This window comes from Botrytis deweyae, assembly GCF_014898535.1.
Source record: "Botrytis deweyae strain B1 chromosome Unknown BDEW_038, whole genome shotgun sequence".
Classification (NCBI taxonomy): domain Eukaryota; kingdom Fungi; phylum Ascomycota; class Leotiomycetes; order Helotiales; family Sclerotiniaceae; genus Botrytis; species Botrytis deweyae.
Window position 1 is genome coordinate 256,959 of NW_024066245.1, and position 20,550 is coordinate 277,508.

Genomic DNA, 20,550 nt, shown 5'->3' on the forward strand with positions numbered 1-20,550 from the left:
ATGTAATACTGGCGTCCTAGCAAGAAAACATCCTTCGGATAGTTGAGATCCATGTCGAAATGTATCGTAGCAAGAAAGCAGATAAATGTGAAGTTCTGGTGACGAAAAAAGTATCTGGCAATCTAGACATCAGATGATTCCATTGAAATGATGGGACTCCATCCATTGGTGTAAAATTTAACTTCCGAGACTGACATCAAGACCGAATGTTAATCGAATCGTATGTATAAGTTCCAACAGCAAAGTGAGAAGTTTCCCATCCGAGAACAATCGACTGTCAATACACCATTCTCGTAGCTTTCTTGCCTCGTATGTGTCAATCGGTCGAGGATGTTTGCCTGCAAATTGGTACATGGATGTACTCCTAGCCGTCCAGATGACACTATCAGGATATGAATAGTGGCCAGGCTCATCTAGAGAAAGGTAAAGAACTGCACGGCCGAGTTTTCGATACATAACGTACAAACTATCACTCCTGTATTCGGGTCCAAAGAGAGTCTTGAAGTTTGCTCCACGATCTTTTCCAGCTAATACCATGGACATGATTATTCCTCCCAAACCCATCTCCATGCAGTTATTTTGAGGAAAAATCCCGATCTCATGCGCCAAATGTATCATTCGAGGAGCACGGTGGATAATCCCAGATCTGAAGTGTTGAAGACTTGATGAGGCAATATCTTGTGCCTGGTTTGTAGTCTGAGTACGAAGACTTGATGAGGCAATATCTTGTACCTGGTTTGTAGTCTGAGTACGAAGTGCTCGAACAGCCAGTTCGTCCGCATCTCGATTATGCTCCCTTCCAACATGCCAGAGTTGGATATCAACATTATCTGAAAGTAGCTCGATCATGTGATGGATGCGTAAAATGAGATCTTTATTTGCCACTGAGTTCCCCTCTACTGTCCTGAATCCGTTCTTCAACCAGATTGGAAGCCACGAGGTAAGACAGCTATGTACGAACTTGGAATCCGTAATGATGATGACGTCTACTCTAAACGAATGGTGAATTAAGAGGGGGTGTTCGGAGATATAATTTCGTAATCCGCTATGATGTTTAAGGAGCTCGAGTGCATGGAGTATGGCCATTAACTCTGAGTAGTTGTTCGTATGTTTTTCTCCAGATGGTCGAGCAATAGTACCATAAGTATTAAGAGGCGAGTCTGGACCAAAAAAACACGCCAAAGGAGGATTTTTCAGCCCGTGTGGTTCCATTGCCAGGACAAGCACCATCAACTGCTACCACGAATGCTCTTGGGGAGTAAACTCCGGTTTCGTGAGACACAAAATCGGCTTCGGGATATTCAAAGTAGGACGTGCCACTGTCTTTATTGTATTGGACATCTTTGGGAGTCACTAGGGTGCCGTCGGAAAGGCGAGGATCAAATGCCCGAACTCGATAGTGTTCTTGGGAATGCCATTTTTTTATCATGATGCCTGGGTTCTTGTATGTTTGTGATATTGCACGGGAAAGTGATGGTGGTACGAGTACTCTGGTCTTTTTGATTATTGTTAACATTTGGTTTCAAGGCTCAAGGTTAATAAGTTAGAGATGGGGTCGCTCTGCAACTCCGGCGCTAGACGGTAGATACGCTTAGCGATATCGGTATCAAGGGGCCAATAGAATCTACTGCTTCTTTCAGTTCCACTATATTAAATGGAGATTTGGAGGAAAGAATCAACTGAATGGTTTGCTTATATTGAAGCCCCTACTGCTTTCAGCGCGATATGAATGATTTATGCCTCTTTCGAGTACTAAGGAGCTTCCCCACAACGGTTGAATCTCGTTCCATACTTTCCGGCCCGACGAGTAACTGACCCTAGGAAAAAAATAGAGGCTATCATATAAATATTGAAGTTCAGCACTATAAACGCAATGACAATCTGGATACTAAGAACAATTTTGGGTGGTGAGGTGATCGGCTATAAGATAACTAGCGTGATACTAGCAGTGTAGACTGACAATGGCGGATTCTCTCAGTACCTACCTACCATGATTGTACCCAAAACGGAACCTTGTCCAACTCTGGATTGACCTAAGACTGGCTAAATATTTCGAGATATTGATGCTTCTTCTTGTTATACTTCGGATGTGTTTCGGGAGGTAGTATTGATACGGACATTCAAGCAGGATTATCTACCGACCTGGCAGATTGCTTCCTACACGTCTTCTTATTTTCAGCAACTTGGTATAATCTCCCGAATTTTTCTATTTAACTAGGGTCCTTCTGGCCATCAATGCTCATTTCTTAGTGGGATATACATTCAAGGCTAGTCATACACTCTTTCCTAATGTGCATCCAAAAGCAGCCGATATAGATAGCCGAAGCAGATAGCCGGTTTGTCTGTTCGATACCATGAACCGAAAGCCGTTTCGGGAGGCTTCGACTTGGCGGGGTTTTCCAGTGCGCGTTGCAAAAACAAGGAAAGCAAATGTAAGAATCAGTGCTTTTGGTCAGGTGTTCAGATCAGCTGAGAACGAGTGGAACGGATATGTAACATGCATAATGCTAATTACGGAAAGTATGTCAATGATTGGAACATGCTTCAGGTCGTCGCTAGACCGGGTGAAAAAGAACGCTTGGTACGCGAAAAGTCATTCTGTGAGCGCATCGTAAATGTTCAAGGATAAGATCATTGCGAATCATATGGACGAGAAAGTCTAGCTTTATATTCGGCGACATCACTAATCCTTCGGATCACTCGTTGAATGGATTTATTCCGGAGGTCTTTCATACAGCGAGGCACACCTCAAATCGACAACGCCCACCGAGGACAGCGAAGATTGTGAGAATGGCACTCATCCCATGCAATTTCATCAACTCTTTGTTTCTGATACAAAGCATCACTTAGAGAATTTTCAGACAGCGGTGGAAACCCAGATCGAGCTTTGTCTTGAATGAAATGGTTTCTCCTTTTTTTCACGTGCAATGGCTCTCGATGAGTACTGCTGATGAGGTACCTAGAGAATAACTAGTAGTTCTATGCAGATAAAAGGCAAGCTTACTAGTCATCTCATATGTCTTTTACATATATGATTGAGACAGAAGACACCTAGCAATCTGTTCATCGGAGTAGAGGGATGCATACATTCATAGTTTGATTGACGAAGCCTCTACGAATACAATCGTCGATGACATGAACGATGTAGAACTACTACTTTGACACAGTAAGTAACTGTTACCTGCTAAATAGCTGGTAGTTCAATGGTAAAGGAAGTTTTGAATACCTACTCAATCGCTCCTTCCTCCAGTCACATTGGCGTGTCCTCCGTCCTCGTTTGTGCTCGAAGTCTTGAATGCTGCCTGATACACGTGACAATATCTTGCGTTTCTTCAAACACTTACACTTTGTTTACTTTTACTTCCAATTGGCAACTTCAATGAAAGTACATTACACTCTTCTCTCCCCATTCTTTTCTTCCTTTCTTCTCTTCATTAAATCTTCTATTGATCAACAGAATTTCCTCGTCAAGACGGTCGCACAATATAGGACTTGACTTTAAATCAAGTGAGATCTGATTACATTTCTCAGGCTTTCTTCCATACATACCTTTCACGTTCAAAGTCCGTTCTTTGTGGTGTTCAAGAGCACATTTCACAAGACCCGCATACGATCTACAATTTCACCGCTGCTATAGATCCATTCAACATGTCTTGCCATAGTCCAAAGCCTAACAAGTTTCTCAAGTAAGTGATTATCTCTATAGTCAATTGCTTCCTGCTTGAAAATGGTAGGATATGAGTTGACATACGCAGGCACTTAGGCAATGAGACTATGAGTGTCAACGTTGGCATTGGTAACTCGGTATATATCCTTGTTTCATCTCTCAGCATATTGCCTTTTTTAATCAACTTCCAGCGTCAAACCTTCACTGTTCACAAGACTATACTTCAGCAATGTACCACTTACTTTGAGTCCAACAAACTATTCGACACCATGGCTGGACAACAAGGATTGATCTTCCTCAATGATGAGAATCCCAAGGTCTTCAAACTTTTTGTTGATTGGGCTTACAACGGTATGTTCTATGCCTATCGCAAGCGCGTTGTTTGAAAATCATTTAATGTGCATATGACTTACAAACATCTTCACAAACAGGCACCGTTCAAAAGCCTCGAACCAAGATATACGTCAAAAGCCAACCATCTCTGGTAGAAATTGGTCGTCTTGAGTCAGAGCTCCTCGAAGAGTTCAATGGAAGCCTTAAAACTCTGGTCAGTCTATACTCACTTGCCGAAAGATGGGAAATTCATAATTTGATGAATCGAACCATCGACGCCATTCAAGATGGTTATCTTGAGTTTGGAACTGTCTTCGGACCCGGTCTTGCAGCCCAAATTTGGCAAGAGACGAAGTCGGATTCCACCCTGCGAGAATTTTGTATTGCAAGTACGGTCATGCATATGGGTAAGCACAATCCATTTTTCCTAAATTTTTCCGCTGGTATTCGGACTTTTATCCTCTTGCCATTGGATTACATCTATCTGCACGACCACTAACATTGTACCAATCTAGATCGTGGTTGCACTAAGCTTCGGCAAGAAGTGATGACGAACTGCATTGTCCTTCCTGGATACTTCCAAGGAATGCTTAGATGGGTTTCCAGAAACTTCCATCTGATGGGTCGACGTTCAAAGGAAGTTGCGGAACCATGGAACTCAAACGAGAGTTTTAGTATGCTTCATAGATCTAAGCTCTGCCCCTGTCACTTTCACGTACACCCTGTAAGTCTCAGCTAGTCTTCTATCTTGGACGAGATGTCTAGCTAACTACCTCTGTTTACCATGCAGACTGGTCAGGCACACAAAGGACACAAATCATGTGCGATTCCGTTCATGGATTGCTCTCACCCAGGAGATGAGGAAAAGATGGAAGAACTTGATGTCTTTAATCTGGTTATGGGATCTGCGATGATGGAATGCAACCTGTGCGATCCAGAGTAGGAATATCAAGTACGAGATGGATTGAGATAATACATATCAAACGGGAGGTCAGAGATATCTTCAGCCTCGCGGAGATGATTGTGGTCGCGGTGCCAGCTTCTATTATGTTTACTTGCTTCATTTGCTATATGCCGTAGAACTAGTGGGTGTCGAAAGATGTAGCTCTCTCTATCTTCATCCAAATATACTTGCAAGACATAGAAACAATTCTCCACAAGGCTCAATCATTGATCTCAATCCGGGTGTGCTTTACACATGTCATTTTAGAGCGCTTGTGGCCCTCCCCTGGCATCGAAATGCTCATTGCGTGATGTTAACTTAACATTTATGTTATATTACATTATAATACAATTGTTTAGCTGATTAAAGAAGCTTTTACAAAGAAATCGGAAATGATAATAAGAATAAAACCACAGAAAAGAAACCACTGGTAACCCTCCCCTTCCTCCCCGTGCCAAAGAGTTCATTGCCTGATACTTCTACAAAAATTTAGCTACATTACCATATTGCCAGATGATCTACTCTAGTAAAGAGATCCTATGCCACATAGATCCTTTCGTCAAAACATCGGCACGATAGTTTTCTCGCAGGCTCTAAAACATTCACTTGCGCGAGTTACCACAAATATCATGACAAGCGTTACCCAAGACAACTTATTTCCTCTCACCTTCAAGCACCACACTACTTTCCGCGGCTAGTACAGCAAGTCTTCATCTTATCTCCAAAAACCAAGACTCGCATCGAAAATCCCTGCAAACAGTTTGCTTATTTCAAATCCCCAAATCCTGCATGACGAGAAAAGGCACTCTCCCCGAAGAAACACTCCACCGCCAACAATGACTCCTGATCTACCGGCCGAAGTCGAATCCACAGCAGAAGCCCGCCGCATCTCCGAGTTAGCTGAACATGATCCGAATAATGAAGAATCTAAGAGTATCTACATCACGGTGCGCTCGCACGTCTTTGAAGTCCCCAAAGACATCGCTATCAACGCCTCTAGACTCTTTGCCAGAGCATGGAACGCGAATTCTCACGCGCGAAGCATCACTTTTAAAATCCAAGATAAGGATGGCGAGGATACTGATATCGATTCGGAACACTTTTACGCCATTGATGCGATAGCCCATCTGGTGGGATATATGTATGGAAATGAACTTGGGTGTCCGACGTCTGATTTTGAGCGACATACAGGGTGTTTGGTGGCTTGGTGTAAAGTGTATAAGTATGCTGCATATTTTGAGATGGAGGCGGCGTGTGAGAGTACGTTGGCTAGGATTGAGAAATGTTTGGGGGAGAGGAAGTACTGTCCGGGGATTCCGACGAGGGAGGAGGTGGGGGAGATTTATGGGATGACGAGGGAGGGTTCGGGGGTTAGAGAGGCTTTGGTTGATGCGATGGCGAAGATGGGGAGATTGTGGGATGTGTTGGGTGAGGATCATATAGGGGATACGAAAAGTTATGTGGAGAATTGGCGGAGGAGTTCGAGTGTGCTGAGAGAGTTTCAGGAAGCTGTTTGGATGAGGATTGGGGAGGGGGAGGAGGAGAGAATGGAGAGGATTCGAGAAGCTAGGAATGATTGAGGATAGACGAGGAAGATAGCGGGAGTAAATTGGGGCTTTGGCTTCTTTGAACTGTGTATAGTTCCTATATCCATAGTCTGTGTGACACGAAGGACCGGGAGGTTGTGCTTGGTTTGGTTGATGGTAGGATTTCTGGGGGTGTCCATACTTTCTATTTATGAGTCGCGTCTACAAAATGGTTAGGGGTTAGTGGCAATGCAATGGAATTCTTCTATTGCGCATAAGCAATCTGATAGCTTTGCATCCAGTCACAAATTTTGCTCACTGTGTTCTGCTCCAACATCTTACATATTTCCATAATTTAAGTTCTGTAATACTAGAAATACTCCTCGCTCTACTTTTGAAAAACATTCCAAAACAATTATGATTTGCATCCTCCGCCGTCAGGTAGTACCGTTATATGCATATCCCACTACATTCTGTTGCATGTATAATCAACCCAATTTGGTTGTATCTACAATTACCGCCTCCATTTTCATAACTCCGCTGTTCCACCCTTAACCCAACTTAACATATGAACAGACTATCCACCAACTGCCATCATCATCATCATCTACACAAAAATACCAATATAAGATTAAGATTTTCCATATCACCACTCAACATCCAGCCGCTCGCTAATTCAAAATCGACCTCTCACTCCCCCCATCAAAAGACATCAGTGTATCCCTGCTCTCATGATATTCAGCAATTGCTTCGCTTCGCGCTTGCTCGGAGTTCGCGTACTCTTCTTCTGTGGATATCGTATCGCAATCGGATAGATAAGGTGGTGAGTTATTTAGATCAAGAGTGGAGATATCGTCCAGGTATTCGGAGGAAGGGAGAGGAGGTGACTCGATTTCTAAGGGAGAATCTGGGGTTTGAGAGTAGTTGGTGCTGTGTGGATTGTGAATAGAGCAGTCCGTATAGCTACACTGGGCCATTTGTTCCGAATGTCTTTGCAGCTCTGCGAAAACATCAGAATGAAAATCAGAATGACAACCGCAAATATCAGACAGCTCCTTTTGTAATTCTGCAAATCCAGTTGAAAAATAAATACAACGCATTTTAAACACGACAAGACTGCGCAAATCGTATGTTGTGGCTTGATTTTGATATATAAATTGGATTTCCGCCGGAAGGGGCATCCAATATCCTGTTCGTGACGTATCTCTGCAAAGAACATACTCGGATAAAGCTTTGTGGGCCAAGTCCAAAACTCCCATCTCAACGGCTAGCTGGTGGAGGATAACCCATTCTGAGATATGTGTCGAGCTAGAATAGTTCTCTGGATCACGTCGAGGTAGCGGGTATATGGATCCGTAGATCCAACTGAAGAATTGGTTGAAGGTGTGGATGTCATCTTCGTAGCGATAAATTACTTTTCGTTGAATTTGCTGATAGTCTCGGAATGACGATTCGATAGGCGAGAGTTCAACAGCGGAATCATGGTTATGATCTTCGGTCATTTGGTTCTCGAGGTGGGACCGAAACCAAGGAGATTTTTGGCAGAGAAGACTCTCATGGAAGAAGAATGGTCGGCCCTCTGGACCCACGATTACGATGACGATCCCTGAAGATGCATGTCTGGTGATTTTGTTAGACTTGATGGGTTGTGAGTAAGTATCAAGATACTGTGATACGTAACACAGAGCATGGAGAAATGTACAACGAAACCAAGATGTTGAAATAATGAGAAATGGAAAATTCATCAAAGATACTGGGACAAGGCGGATCAAAGACAACAAGCATTTACATTTGTACTTACTCGTAAACACAAGAGCTCATGATTTCCGTGACGGTAGAAGATTGTCGCTGTATTTAGAAGACTTAATTCGCAGTGAGGTGATGGGTATCCAAGCAGATGAGCGGCGAGTATCCTGATAGGTAGAAAGATTACGAATGATAGTAGAGATAGTAGAGACAGCAGAACAGGGGATAAAAATATCTCAAAGTATATCTACCTAAACAGAATATTCTGTAGTAGCCACCAAGTAGATCCTTATCTATTCTTTTCGGCATTTCGATTTCAATCGATCTATGATGCACTTGCAAACGCTCGTTATTGTGGGAGCCTCATCATCCTGATGTCTCGGGCTCCAAAGTGATATTCTAGGCTCATTGGAGAATTCTTTTCTCCCCTCTCAAAACTTGCTAAGAAAAGGGTTTCTTGCAGAAAACACTATTGACTGCTATCAATTCAGAATAGAGCAGGGAGTAGATTTCAAGATTTTATAATACGAGAAAGCGGATACACCTGAATGAAGCAAATATTTGTGGGGGAAGAACAAGTCAACACATGCAGCTTTCCGAAAAACCCTACACCTCAAGGGAATTCTGCATCTGCAACCAAGAAAGCACATGAGCCACCTGGAAACAATGCTGTTCGTGCTCGGTGAGATTTGAGGGTGCGTCAATTGCTAAAATCTTAGATTTCAAGGCCTTCTCACCTTGAGGAGCTTTCTTTTTTGTGAGCTTAGTGCTAAGCTACACATTTATGGGCGGCTAGATCGCTATGTGAAATATTGACATGCAGACAATAATTGGGCCTTTGGAAACACTAATTGACGACATCCGAAAGATGAAATGTGATAGCACCAGGGTTTTCGATATTATAGACTACAAACTGACAATAGGAACTTTGAAATAATATAAAACATGGGATCCATTTCGAATATTGAAAACATCCATCTAACTGGCAAACCCATATACTTAGATACCCTGGACGTGGTACCCTCATTCCTGATAGAATTCGACATTGACTATGGGCTTTCCCCCACGTTACACCGATCTGATTCGGTAACATGGACATGCAAACAAAAGAAATTTTGGTAAGGTTGGATGTTCGACAGGACACCATTACCGTTATATTCGGGTAACAACATCTTCAGGGGCTCACATGATAGTAGGAAGGGTATCTTCCGCTACTTTGGATTACAACTAGACAAAACATATTCTTCACTTATTGGCCGTTATTGACTTGGAACGAATCTCTAATGTTAACATTTCTGATCTGTCAAAAAACACAAATAAGAGGGGGAGACGTGTAGAAAGACGGAACTTTTCCCGTCATCATGACATTGTTTTACCAAACAAGGGCACACGTGAGCTTCCTCTCGCAGAATGATTACGCCTCATCTAACTTCTCCAGAGTGATAAGGAATCACAAACTCGCAATCTAATTATTAGGTAGTTGTTTACTTCACGGGATGTTCTCTCGGCCAATAAAATCGCGGAAAACAATGCCTTAGTGAATTTCCCGCGATTTCGACTTCCTTCCAGGTCCTTCCGGAAACTTGTGTTGGAAACGATATATATGTATGAGATAATTTCTGGGGAGGTTTACCTAGTATTATCTGTTGAGATATCTAGTGTTGGGTTTCGGAAGACAAAGGTTTCTCGCCCGTTTGCCGCGCATTCTCGTTGTTCCTATTCACTTTCGACAAATCTGCCCATGCTCATTAGGAAAATGGTACTAGCTTATTCGTGACCTGAAAATGAACTAACCGAAACGCATAGCTTTTTTGCATTTCCTACCTTGTCAGAAACTTGCAATATCTCCCTCTAAAAACCAAATCGGATACAAGGCTCGACCATATAATCATTTCAACAAGTCCACACACAGAAAATTTCACGACTTCGAGATGGTAAAAGTGACACAATTTTTTTAATGGAAATTTGGCTCATGCTGATTGACTCATGTAGCCTAGAAAATACAAGGAGTCCAAGAAAATTGAGGAGATAGAGGAGGTAGAGGAAAGGGAAGATGAGGAATCCGAGAAATCTGAGGACAACGAGGAAGATGAGAGCGATGAGGGAAGTGAGGAAGACGAAGATGATGAGGAATCCGAAGAAGATGGGTTGGAAGAGGAGGAAGATGAAGATGAAGAAAAAGAAGAAGGGGAAGAGGAGAGTGACGACAGCGAGGAAGGCGAGGAAGCTGATGACGAGGAGGAAGATGATGAAGAGGAAAATGAAGAGGAGCAGGCAGATATTACTCCAATGACTGCTGATCAAATAAAGATGTTAGTATACTTCATTTCGATCTCTATCCTACTAACATACTTTAGAGCTACGAACTTTGATGCCCGCGAACCAACTGCGAAAGATGCCAAGTTCCTTTGGATAGTTCTTGATTGCATCGAAACTCCACCAGATGTAAGCTTCCTTTGTTTCTATGCTAAACACTCAAGGATCTATGATATATCCTATCTTGTTCGATTTTTCACATTCTTTGACTTTGCTTTACAGACATTGTCCCTTTAATAAGCGATCATGTGATTTGGTTTACTAACATCTTCGTTCCCTGTGCAGATAAATTGGAATCTTGTTGCTGAGCGCTCTGAATGCTCCAATTCCTACATGGCCCGTTCTCGCTTCGGTCAAATGAGGACTCAATTCCGCAAAAATTACAAGGTAGAACCACAGCCGCTTATCCCTAAGATTACTGGAATGCCTCCTCCAGATGAATATGACGATCCTCCTGTACTCAATTCCAAGAAAAAAGTCCTGACCGACCCGGCTTATAACAGACTTGTCAGACGAAAAGCGGTCAGAGTTGGCAATCTCCAAAATATCGACCCCAAGAAGCCCTCGAAGTTCAAACAAAATCGTGGCCAAGGGTACACTCTTAACAGGAACAATGATACTGCAGCGAACTTAATCATTACTGCTAATCAGCGCCATGACTACGACTCCGAGAACGAGTTTCAAAATAAAGAGGAATTCGACCTGAGCAAATATCATGGGTTTGACGAAGAAACGAACACTCTTACTGTCAGCGATCAAGGCTCCGACGATGAAATCAAAGAGGCAGCCCCCGTGGTCTTAGATGGATTGTCACACAACTTCAATTGAGATCTGTTTGTATCTTAAGCTCGTAAGTGATGTGTGTTACCTGTTCTTTGCGGAGCGAACTGACCATCCTTTGCAGATGAACATTCATTCCATAGCTCGGGGATACATCAACCTACGACATTATATGAGAATGGTAGATACGTGAATTTACATGGTTACAGTAGAGTCGGGAAGCATATGAATTTGAATGGGGCTGTTTTCATTTGCTCGATGGCGGTCTTTTGAATCACGCTCCAGCCGTTTTTTCGAGCTTCCGTTCAGTAGAATCAGGATAGAGATGTAAAAATGCGGAATAGATAAAAAAAAGGAGTAAATGTATGATCTAGCTTCAACGTTCCATGTGCATTTGGGTCAATATTTACAGCGGTGAATCTGCACCTCATAGAGGGGCACTTTGCAATGATGTGATAGAAATAAATGATTTATCCGCAGTTATTGCCTCATAAGGTAGTTCTAAATACATGTCAAGGTGAAGGTGAAGGAACTTCGTACTAGGATTCTCAACATCTATGACTTTTCATGTTTTTACTCATAGGCCCGGGGAGCCACAGGTACCTTTTATGGTTTCTTCTGCCATTTGCCGCGGGGATCCGGTGTGAAGCTTCATGCACCTTGTTTCTAGAGCCGACTGTTCTTTCCATCGAAGGTTTTCTGCGAATGATGCAGGGAATCGCATATGGATACCTGCATTATCTCCTCTGCACTGATAGCTCTTTTAGACGACACTGCATATTCTTTGGGAGTTCCAAGGTTGTTTCTCGAGGGACGTTGGTGGCGTTTGGAAAATGCATGGTGACGGTCGTACATTCACTTTACATTCATGTGCAAACAGACATCCTGAAAATGCTAGAAGATCAAGTCCAAAGTTTTTGAATTTATTTTGAGCTAGCTAGTACATGTTCTCATACTCAGACGTCGTTGAGCTCCACTCAACTTGATACAGTCCTTCATGGGCGTCAAGCTTCTAGCAGATTGATGTCGGCTCTTGACCTGACTAACTGAATCAAGATCTAACATATATGGTAATTACTCGATAGGGCTAGTAGTCTCGAGTACCTCAATGAGAGCATTCGAGGTTTTCCAAAACAATATATTCATTCACGCAGAGACATTACCCCGCTCATGAACCATATCAACAGATGCTAAAAGCAAAAAAAAACTGCTGAATTCATTCATTCTATGAGCATGAGTTGATACAAATGGAAAAAAAAAACATGTGAGAATGACCAACCTCCCAGAATGAACATGATATTGAGTGAATAGTGAAAGATGGTTCCCACTTCATCCAATTAGGCGAGAGAAATATGAGTGAATTTTTCAATGAGCATCGTTCCCATGGAGACATATAAGAACATCCTCATCGCACTTTTCAACCCAAATTCTCCATCCCACTTACACAACATTTTCCTCGGTCTCGATCAACTTGCATACTCAAATTCTCGTACCTTTCGGTAACTTCGACGATTAATACATCAATCCCTTGCATTACTTTGCAAGTTCATCATGTACGTATCATTACTTTCATCTTTTTGCGACATTTTTGTCGTGCTGACTGGTCTTTTATACATAGATCATCTCGTCGCATCCCATTCCTCCACACAAACAATCTCATCAACCACAATCAAAATGTCCGACAATGAAGTTGCCAGTTCTCAAGCTCAAGCCAACGGCGGTATGAGCCAGGCTGATGTTGATTTCCTCATGTGTTGTCTTCGCAACACCACCGGCGGTTCTATCCAGGTAAGTCATACTTTCGCAATTCTATCTCTCCCATCCTGCTGTTTGTACTTCACTTCCACATTTTATCACCGCGACCATGTATCACACCTTCAGTTGTCTTTCAATTGCACCTTTTCCTCTCAAAATCATTACAAGCAATTCGTTCTCGCGTTTTACCACACCACCTCATCTTCACTTGGTGGCTCTGTGTACATGTATAGTTGTCGCGCGCACCGCATCTCACGTACCCTTCACTTTCAAATCACACTTTATCTTATGCGCTTTTCCACGTCCAAAAACTGTTCCCAATAGCTGATTAGGGAAAACATCTAAAGGTCGATACTCAAAAAGTCGCCCAGCTATTGAACTACAAAAATCCTCGCTCGGTAAGTCATGCTTTCGATCATCAAACATTTTCTCAACTAATCCTCCGCTTCAGGTTTCGAACAAGGTCTCTTCCATCAAGAAGAAGTTCGATCTTCCTTTTGGTGCCTCTTCACGCACTGCTGATGAGGTGGCTGGTGGCAAGGCCGGCAAAGGCGACCTCTCCCCAAAAAAAGCATCGGATGCTAATGGCACCAACGAGCCTGCTGTCCCAACCACGCCTTCCAAGAATCGCGTTACCAAGGCTAAGGCTACTCCCAAGCCTCGTGCCAAGAAGGTACCAGCAAAGAAGTCTGCCAAGAAAGTCGAGGAGTCTGACGAGGAGCTCTCTGATGTCAAAGACGAGGATATGGAGGATGTGAAGGAGGAATCCAAGGAAGAAGATGATGAGTAAATCATATCTCGTCATCAAGTCTTCTGGGCTGTCGGTGGTAGCTTTTCTGGGTGAGGTTGCATATATGTTACCCAAGCTCGTTATGGGTGCCGAAAGGTGGTTCTGTTCAGCGTTGGATCTCTAAAGTTCTGACAATTTTCTTCTTCTTTTATGTCCATGGCGATTCGGGTTATTGATGAATACAAGGAATTACGGGGAGGAAGGTTGTTATCAGCCATGGATATTAGTAATTATCTATTCCTCGTCTTTGGGAAAAGGGACGATTCGTAGATAGGTGCTGATTATTGCAACTTCAAGTTGTTCTGGAAAGCACCATCTAGGATCTCTATAAAATCATTACTTCTTTTAATGTCTACTTGACCATCCATGAATTACTTACTTTTTGTCTTTGCCATTCAATACTTGACCAGGTAAATGCCCAATACTACGGTAGAGAAAAAAGCAATGTGAGGTCTGTGCAAACAATGTCAGCCAAACGGAAACCCCGCAGGATTTGTGTCACATTCTTCACAATGGTCAATTTCTGATATCTAAAAGCTGGAAATCTATCTTCCACGCATAATGTGACTCCAAAAAATTGATAGAACCTCTGATCAAGCAGCCAGAATTCATGCTCAAACCTGGGTGGAAGATTCGGGGAACGGGAAGATTTTACTGGGTAGGTAGGTATGCTTCGGAGAGAAGTGAGAAATGGCTGGAAAATTCACTTTTACTTCTATTTCTGCCTGCTAGTGGAATTATTACTATATTATCTCGGTTCAGTTTTGCTGTGCTGTGCTGCTGCTCAACTGCTTCGCTTCTTCTCTGCCCTCCAAAACCACATCCAAACGCAACCTCACGATCTCACAACAACAACAACCACAATTTCGCAATTCTTGCAATTTAGCTTGCGCATCCAAGGATATCTCCTCAAAGAAGCATCAATTCGAAAAGAAATCATTTCCCTTACTACAAAGTGAGTTTTTCTTCATCTGAGATCTCAAGATCCTATGGGTGGTGGATAGTGACAGTCGTCAATCTCAAGTAAACTCAAGCTGACTCGAAGACAGAATCAGCACTCGCAAATATGACAACTTTGACTTTGTCCGCGAAGGAGACGGAGATGCTTGTAGCTGTGATGTCTGAGATGGGGGAGATTCCTAGCAATGTAAGTTCCATTTGTTCTCTTTTTCCTTGTGCTGTACCCTTTTGGGGTTGGGCCTTGTGTCGTTCTGGTGTTGCACCCGTTTGTGTTTCCGTTCATGTCAGGTGAATATCTTGAGTTCTGATGCCAAGTAGTGGCATAGAGCGACACTCATCTGATATCCTCTTCTTGACTTCCATGTACTCACTTCGCACTGTCCTTCATGCAACATTAACTACGTACTTACAATACCCATCGATAGATTAACTTTGACCGTGTCGCCGCTCGAGTTAAGGTCAAGTTTGCCAAAAATGCGCGCCAAAGTTTTAAGAAGCTGTTTGAGAAGTTAAAGGTATGGCACTGTCTCAATACGACATCTTGTCTTGGCGCAAATTAACACTCTGCTAACTCGATACTTACTAGGATCAAGCCGGACCTTCTCCAGATGACGAGGATGGTGCTACCCCTCCCAAGACCCCCTCTCCCACCAAGAAAACTTCTCCAAAGAAGAAGGTTGGCCCAAAGAACGCTCCCATCAAAGCCACCCCTAAGCCCAGAGGAAAGAAGGGCACAGTCAAGAAGGAAGTCAAGGAGGAAGAGGTTGATAGTGGTGACGAGTTAGCAGAGCCAGTATTGGACGACGAAGACGGCAAGTCACCAGAACATATTCCTTCCCTCAAAGCAAAAAGTCTTGGAAAGAACTCCGTTGTCGGCTCGTCTACTGGATCTTCTGAAAGTCTTCAGATTTCAGATGAGGTTGCTAAGATGTCTGTCGTCGAAGCCGAAGAGACATTCTCTACTTTCGTTGAAGAGAGTCCTGTTGACGAGCAAGTTGATCTCGATGAACAACTCCTAGCTGCCCAATCCAACATAAGTGTTGATGCTTATCGACATTGGAAGGCTCTCAATGATTACACATTCCTGCAGAGTTCCTGATGAGGGCTATAGGCTGGGCTGAGCTCTAAGATTCTACATTTCCTCTAGGCTGGCCTTTCTTGTGGATTTTTGCATTGTTCAAACTCGGGGTCATTGTTATCAGACACACTCATTGCGATTTCTCATTCTATATGCGCAACTACACTTGCTAATTTTAAACACTTCGACAGAGGATTCCGAGTAAATCCGACTCTTTTCCCTTTCCCATTCAACTCGCTACTCTCGGTCGAAACGATGGATAAGATTAAGATGGATTTTACTTTATTGGTTTGCAAATTGGTTCTGGTTTAAGCACGGCATGTTTTTTCTCCTTCTCCAGGATCGTAATATGAGGGAGATTATGGGTCTCTATGAATGCGATGGGGAGGATATGATATCATAGGGAAAGCCAGGAGAAAGGATGAGTGCGCAGTCAATGACCATAGTTATAGTACTCTCAGAGTTTGCTCTTCAATGCAATCTCCCATGACCCAGAATCCATTGTCTACTCATGACCCGTGACACACAAATACTCTTTCTCTATGTGAAAGACCCCTCATCTTAGGAGAAAAGAAATCTTCCAGATTCACTGTTGGTACGATGATGCCACAATCCACCTTTATTTGGCGAACCCAAAATCGAACAACGAAAATAATCTTTGATAACACAACCCCTCACAACCACATACCCAATTCTTTCACACACATTATTCTCAACAACGACAGCCTGCCCTAGATCTACGACTTGACTATTACAGACAAGCCAGTAAGTAGCAACCGCTCTACCACAGTCTAGACATTAAAAAGAAAGACGTTTTCTCTCCATTTCCCTCATCCCCATCTGTCAGTCTTGCAGGATCGGAAGACCTTATCCATCTCTTCTTCCGCTGCCGCCAGAATCGTCTTTCTTCCCGCTCAGACACCAAACATTCTATTCACTTTTGGAGAAGACTAACTTATTACATTGTCTTCAATAGTCAATCCATCGAGTTGAGAGACCTCAACAATACATCCATACATCTAAGATATACACTATACAACAACAGCTTGCTCATCATGGCTCCAGCCTCCAACGAAGAACAATTCAAGTTCCTTATTAGCTGTATTCGATACAGTAACAATGGAAAGGTATTTATCCTCCACTGCCGCATGTTGCTATCTACTCACTTTCCCATCACTCTCTTACTTTGACTGTTTTCAAAGACGACTACTAACATCGCACAGGTAGACTTCGGTCAAGTAGCTAAAGAATGCAAGATCGTCACCAAAGGCGCCGCGTAAGTTTTCCCTTCTCTCCACCCACCAATCTACCCCAACCCCCTTCTCCATCCTCTTTCCCGCTTCAGACTGTACCCCCAACTAACCTCTCACCTCGCAGCGCAAAACGCTACGAACGCATGATGCGCTCCCACGGCATCGCACCCAACGCTGCATCCATCAAACCCGCGCCCGGTCCCTCCTCCACCCCCAACTCGAACCCCTCCACCCCCAACTCGAACCCCTCCGCTCCCACCTCCGCACCGCGCGGCAAGTCTACCGGCAAGAAGCGCAAGTTTTCCAACGAGGATGAGAATGCGGATGATGAGGAGGACTCTTCTTCTGGGCAGGGCCCGAGCAGAAATAAAGTCAAGAGAGAAGTGAAGAGCGAGATGAGTGCGAGGAATGCGATTAAGGAGGAGATGTATCGAGAAGATTCTCCAAGCGCGCAGTTGAGAGAGGGAATGCAGATGGGGTTGGGAGCTGGATTGTGTGATGTCAATAGAGAGTTGGTGGACTATTATAGTGGAGGGAGCAGTGCGGCAGGGAGTGTTAGTGGAGAGGGGGGCGAGTTTGAGTTTGGTGATGGGGAGGGGTATGCAGGTGATATGGTTTCGGGGGGCATGAGCGCTACTGGTGCGGGCTCTGGTGCTTTGAATGCGTATGGTCAGCCGCAGAGTGGGTATGGTTTCAATACGGGTGGATATGGTGGAATGATGAGCGGTCACGGTATGATGGGAAGCGGCACTGGTATGGGTTGTCACGGTGGACAGAATATGACGGCATCTAGAAGTCATGCTGCAGGATCAAATGGGATGGGTATGGGTGCGCAGCAGTATCGATCTATTGGACAAGGTTATGAAAGCGAAGGTGGTTCGGAGAGACCTTTGTTGGTTGAATAGAGAATTCTGGGTTTCGTTTGGTTGCTGGAGGCGGGGAAATGTTCGTTCCGGGGAATATCGTTGCTTATGGCGTCTGCAGCTATGAAATTCTTCAAGGAAATATGTGGTCAGTTCTTACGTATCGGGAAATTTGGGGGAGGATCTGCAGTTTCTTCGGATGGTGGTAAATCGGCGGGATCAATATTTTTGCTCTTGAAACACGAGATCGATAGGAAATGAAGATTTTCAAGCTATCATTCACGCAGTTCCCTAAATAATGAATCAACTCTTGAGCATCTAAATCGTATTTTACTCCATCTGCATTCTTACTGTGAGCAGACTGGCCTCTAGATTCTCAAGGTGAGCTCAAGGATGACGGTAAGCATTATGACTGTATCTTCTCCTCGCCAAATAGAAGCTGGTAGGCACAAGTACGATTATTACATGTGGAGTGTGATGTTGAGCTCTTCTTTCTGGTCGCCTTCTCCTCTTCAACATGTGAGGTCTAAAGCCGCGGTGAACAGTATAACTATGCAGGTGTCCTTTCGTTTCGTCTAACTCAACAAGCTTACATGATCTCGACGACTACTTCTTAACTCTTAGCTTCTTCCAGTCAGCATACGGCGTTAATTAGAAATGTGGCTAGCAGAATGGGCTTATGGAGATTGAGAACATGCGTGTAGTAGGGAGGTAGTATCTACTGGCACGATGTCGTGCTGCATACTGGCCGATAAATCGCTGTGGCTCGGGTGTATAGACCCTCGTTTGAGAGTAGCTAGCTAATACTTCAAGTATTTCGAGTATCTCCTATTATTACATGCTATGTTTCTCGTCGTTACAGGCGACAGCCGGTATGGTAGTTGTGCTGGTTACTTTGTAGACACTAGTGTTCAGATAGAGCATTTCAGCAGCAGCTTTTGCAGGATTCATGATTACCTTGGTAGCAGCCGAACCGTCTGTTATTGATTTACATTATGGGGTTGGAGAATCTAGATACTCGACAGTGGTGCAATCAATAGATAGTAGGATCTTCGTGACGCCAGCGTCTAGTACAAGCAGAGTGGGACTCACTTCTGTGGAATTACAGTGTTGTATAAGTTGTCAGAGTTAATGGAACGTCTTCTAAACCTCTAAGCCAGATGGTGTCGTGCTTAAAGAAAAGTGGAAGATCCTACAGACAACGATCTTTTCAGCAACTGCTCTCTTCAGTAGAACTAGATTAATGGAGGTGGACTAACTGCCAAAAAGCAATAGAGAAGCTAGAGTCGAGTAATGTGCTAACGCGATATGGTTGAAGTGTGTATTCTGGGTTGCTCCCGCAGTAGTTGCCGCAGATCTTGCTGCAGATCTTGCTGGACCCTCGCGGAGAACTTCTGCTGGTTTGTTGTTCCTTGTGGCCTACGAACGAGCCCTGTTGATTAGATTGACGCTTTTCCATTCTAGAGTGGAGATTCAAGTTCTGCCAATCATATTAAAAGTTAGTTGGTAGCTAGCACAACCAGAGACTTTCGTATACTTCTTTCTGATCTTGAGTTCTGTGGGCGTTTGATGTAGCCACCTCAGATCAGCGAGACGTGAATTGGGTGCTTTGAAAAGGCAATTGCCATGAGAAACACATGGTAACCGATAGCGGAATAAAATTCGAAGTCTATGACGGCGCTTTGAACTGTAATCTTCAAGCCGAAGACTTATGCATACTCCAGGAGAGAGCCATACAAGCCTCAAGAGTGTCTCCTATAGTACCAGATCGTCTAAATTCTCCAATTCTTTGTCGTCACCCGGAATATTCCATTGGGTTGGTCGGTAATGTAAGATTATCCGGCCCGATTGGATACCGGCACAAATTTGAAGTTGTTGATACTTTAAACTTGGTTCTCGCTTGCGACTCTTCTCCCTCTCTCTTTATCTTTCTCTCTCCCAACCCCAAACTCAATCTTTTACAATCCATCATCAGTTCTTTTTTCTACCTCATCACTTGAGCAAATAGAGTCCCTCTGTCTCTGCTCTTCTATTTCGAATTATCTTAAGTCTCCTATAAGGTACGTTTTCAAAGACTTAAACTTCTTTCCCTCTTCTTAATGGCAGTGTTGCTGCGACTTCTCCATCACTACCCTACCCCACCTTCCCGATCTAGCAGTCACACTCTCCCAACACAGAATTCAAATCAGAATATCCTCAGTCAATCGAGGTGTATCTGATCAAGGCTCTGCCGATTCACAGAGGACTCTTCCTCTTCGTGATGATGGTGTCGCCGAAGCAATACTTGTCTTAGGGCGGTTTTGCGGCGATCTGCAGCCCAACAAGATCAATAAGATTGAAAGCACTTAAGTCTTTCTGCACACTAGTATGCATTCATGTATTGTGTTTGCAAGAACTACCATCAGGCTTCTGGTCCCGAAGGACCTTCTTACTTGGCGTCATATTTGACCAATGCCACAACTGAAACCCTCAGAACAGTGGGAAACACACCCACAATTCTGGGAAATATTGAATCTGGATTCAGACTTATACACCATTTC

General features: G+C 43.6%; 9 protein-coding genes across 9 annotated transcripts; 6 read left to right on the forward strand and 3 right to left on the reverse strand.

The window, feature by feature from the left end:
- Positions 1-177: 177 nt before the first annotated feature.
- On the reverse strand, positions 178-1,429 carry EAE98_010628 (uncharacterized protein; the record flags this gene model as incomplete). The annotated part of the gene is made up of 2 exons (XM_038958249.1): positions 178-1,160; positions 1,228-1,429. 2 exons carry the CDS (start codon positions 1,427-1,429, stop codon positions 178-180), a joined length of 1,185 nt encoding a protein of 394 aa, XP_038805433.1.
- Positions 1,430-3,648: 2,219 nt separating this feature from the next.
- Positions 3,649-4,943, forward strand: EAE98_010629 (uncharacterized protein; the record flags this gene model as incomplete). The annotated part of the gene is made up of 6 exons (XM_038958250.1): positions 3,649-3,686; positions 3,756-3,804; positions 3,859-4,018; positions 4,099-4,407; positions 4,516-4,724; positions 4,791-4,943. 6 exons carry the CDS (start codon positions 3,649-3,651, stop codon positions 4,941-4,943), a joined length of 918 nt encoding a protein of 305 aa, XP_038805434.1.
- Positions 4,944-5,779: 836 nt separating this feature from the next.
- EAE98_010630 (uncharacterized protein) lies at positions 5,780-6,523 on the forward strand (the record flags this gene model as incomplete). The annotated part of the gene is made up of 1 exon (XM_038958251.1): positions 5,780-6,523. One exon carries the CDS (start codon positions 5,780-5,782, stop codon positions 6,521-6,523), a length of 744 nt encoding a protein of 247 aa, XP_038805435.1.
- Positions 6,524-7,140: 617 nt separating this feature from the next.
- Positions 7,141-8,290, reverse strand: EAE98_010631 (uncharacterized protein; the record flags this gene model as incomplete). Its single annotated transcript, XM_038958252.1, has 2 exons — positions 7,141-8,089; positions 8,271-8,290. 2 exons carry the CDS (start codon positions 8,288-8,290, stop codon positions 7,141-7,143), a joined length of 969 nt encoding a protein of 322 aa, XP_038805436.1.
- A 1,856-nt stretch (positions 8,291-10,146) lies between these two features.
- On the forward strand, positions 10,147-11,359 carry EAE98_010632 (uncharacterized protein; the record flags this gene model as incomplete). The annotated part of the gene is made up of 4 exons (XM_038958253.1): positions 10,147-10,149; positions 10,208-10,527; positions 10,573-10,660; positions 10,817-11,359. 4 exons carry the CDS (start codon positions 10,147-10,149, stop codon positions 11,357-11,359), a joined length of 954 nt encoding a protein of 317 aa, XP_038805437.1.
- Positions 11,360-12,985: 1,626 nt separating this feature from the next.
- Positions 12,986-13,856, forward strand: EAE98_010633 (uncharacterized protein; the record flags this gene model as incomplete). The annotated part of the gene is made up of 3 exons (XM_038958254.1): positions 12,986-13,099; positions 13,414-13,464; positions 13,518-13,856. The coding sequence occupies 3 exons, from the start codon at positions 12,986-12,988 to the stop codon at positions 13,854-13,856; spliced, it is 504 nt and encodes a 167-aa protein (XP_038805438.1).
- Positions 13,857-14,468: 612 nt separating this feature from the next.
- Positions 14,469-15,915, forward strand: EAE98_010634 (uncharacterized protein; the record flags this gene model as incomplete). The annotated part of the gene is made up of 4 exons (XM_038958255.1): positions 14,469-14,811; positions 14,906-15,003; positions 15,242-15,331; positions 15,403-15,915. Exons 2-4 carry the CDS (start codon positions 14,923-14,925, stop codon positions 15,913-15,915), a joined length of 684 nt encoding a protein of 227 aa, XP_038805439.1. The 5' UTR covers positions 14,469-14,811; positions 14,906-14,922.
- A 1,034-nt stretch (positions 15,916-16,949) lies between these two features.
- Positions 16,950-18,052, forward strand: EAE98_010635 (uncharacterized protein; the record flags this gene model as incomplete). The annotated part of the gene is made up of 3 exons (XM_038958256.1): positions 16,950-17,021; positions 17,118-17,170; positions 17,272-18,052. The coding sequence occupies 3 exons, from the start codon at positions 16,950-16,952 to the stop codon at positions 18,050-18,052; spliced, it is 906 nt and encodes a 301-aa protein (XP_038805440.1).
- A 1,101-nt stretch (positions 18,053-19,153) lies between these two features.
- On the reverse strand, positions 19,154-19,469 carry EAE98_010636 (uncharacterized protein; the record flags this gene model as incomplete). The annotated part of the gene is made up of 2 exons (XM_038958257.1): positions 19,154-19,202; positions 19,270-19,469. 2 exons carry the CDS (start codon positions 19,467-19,469, stop codon positions 19,154-19,156), a joined length of 249 nt encoding a protein of 82 aa, XP_038805441.1.
- Positions 19,470-20,550: the final 1,081 nt, after the last annotated feature.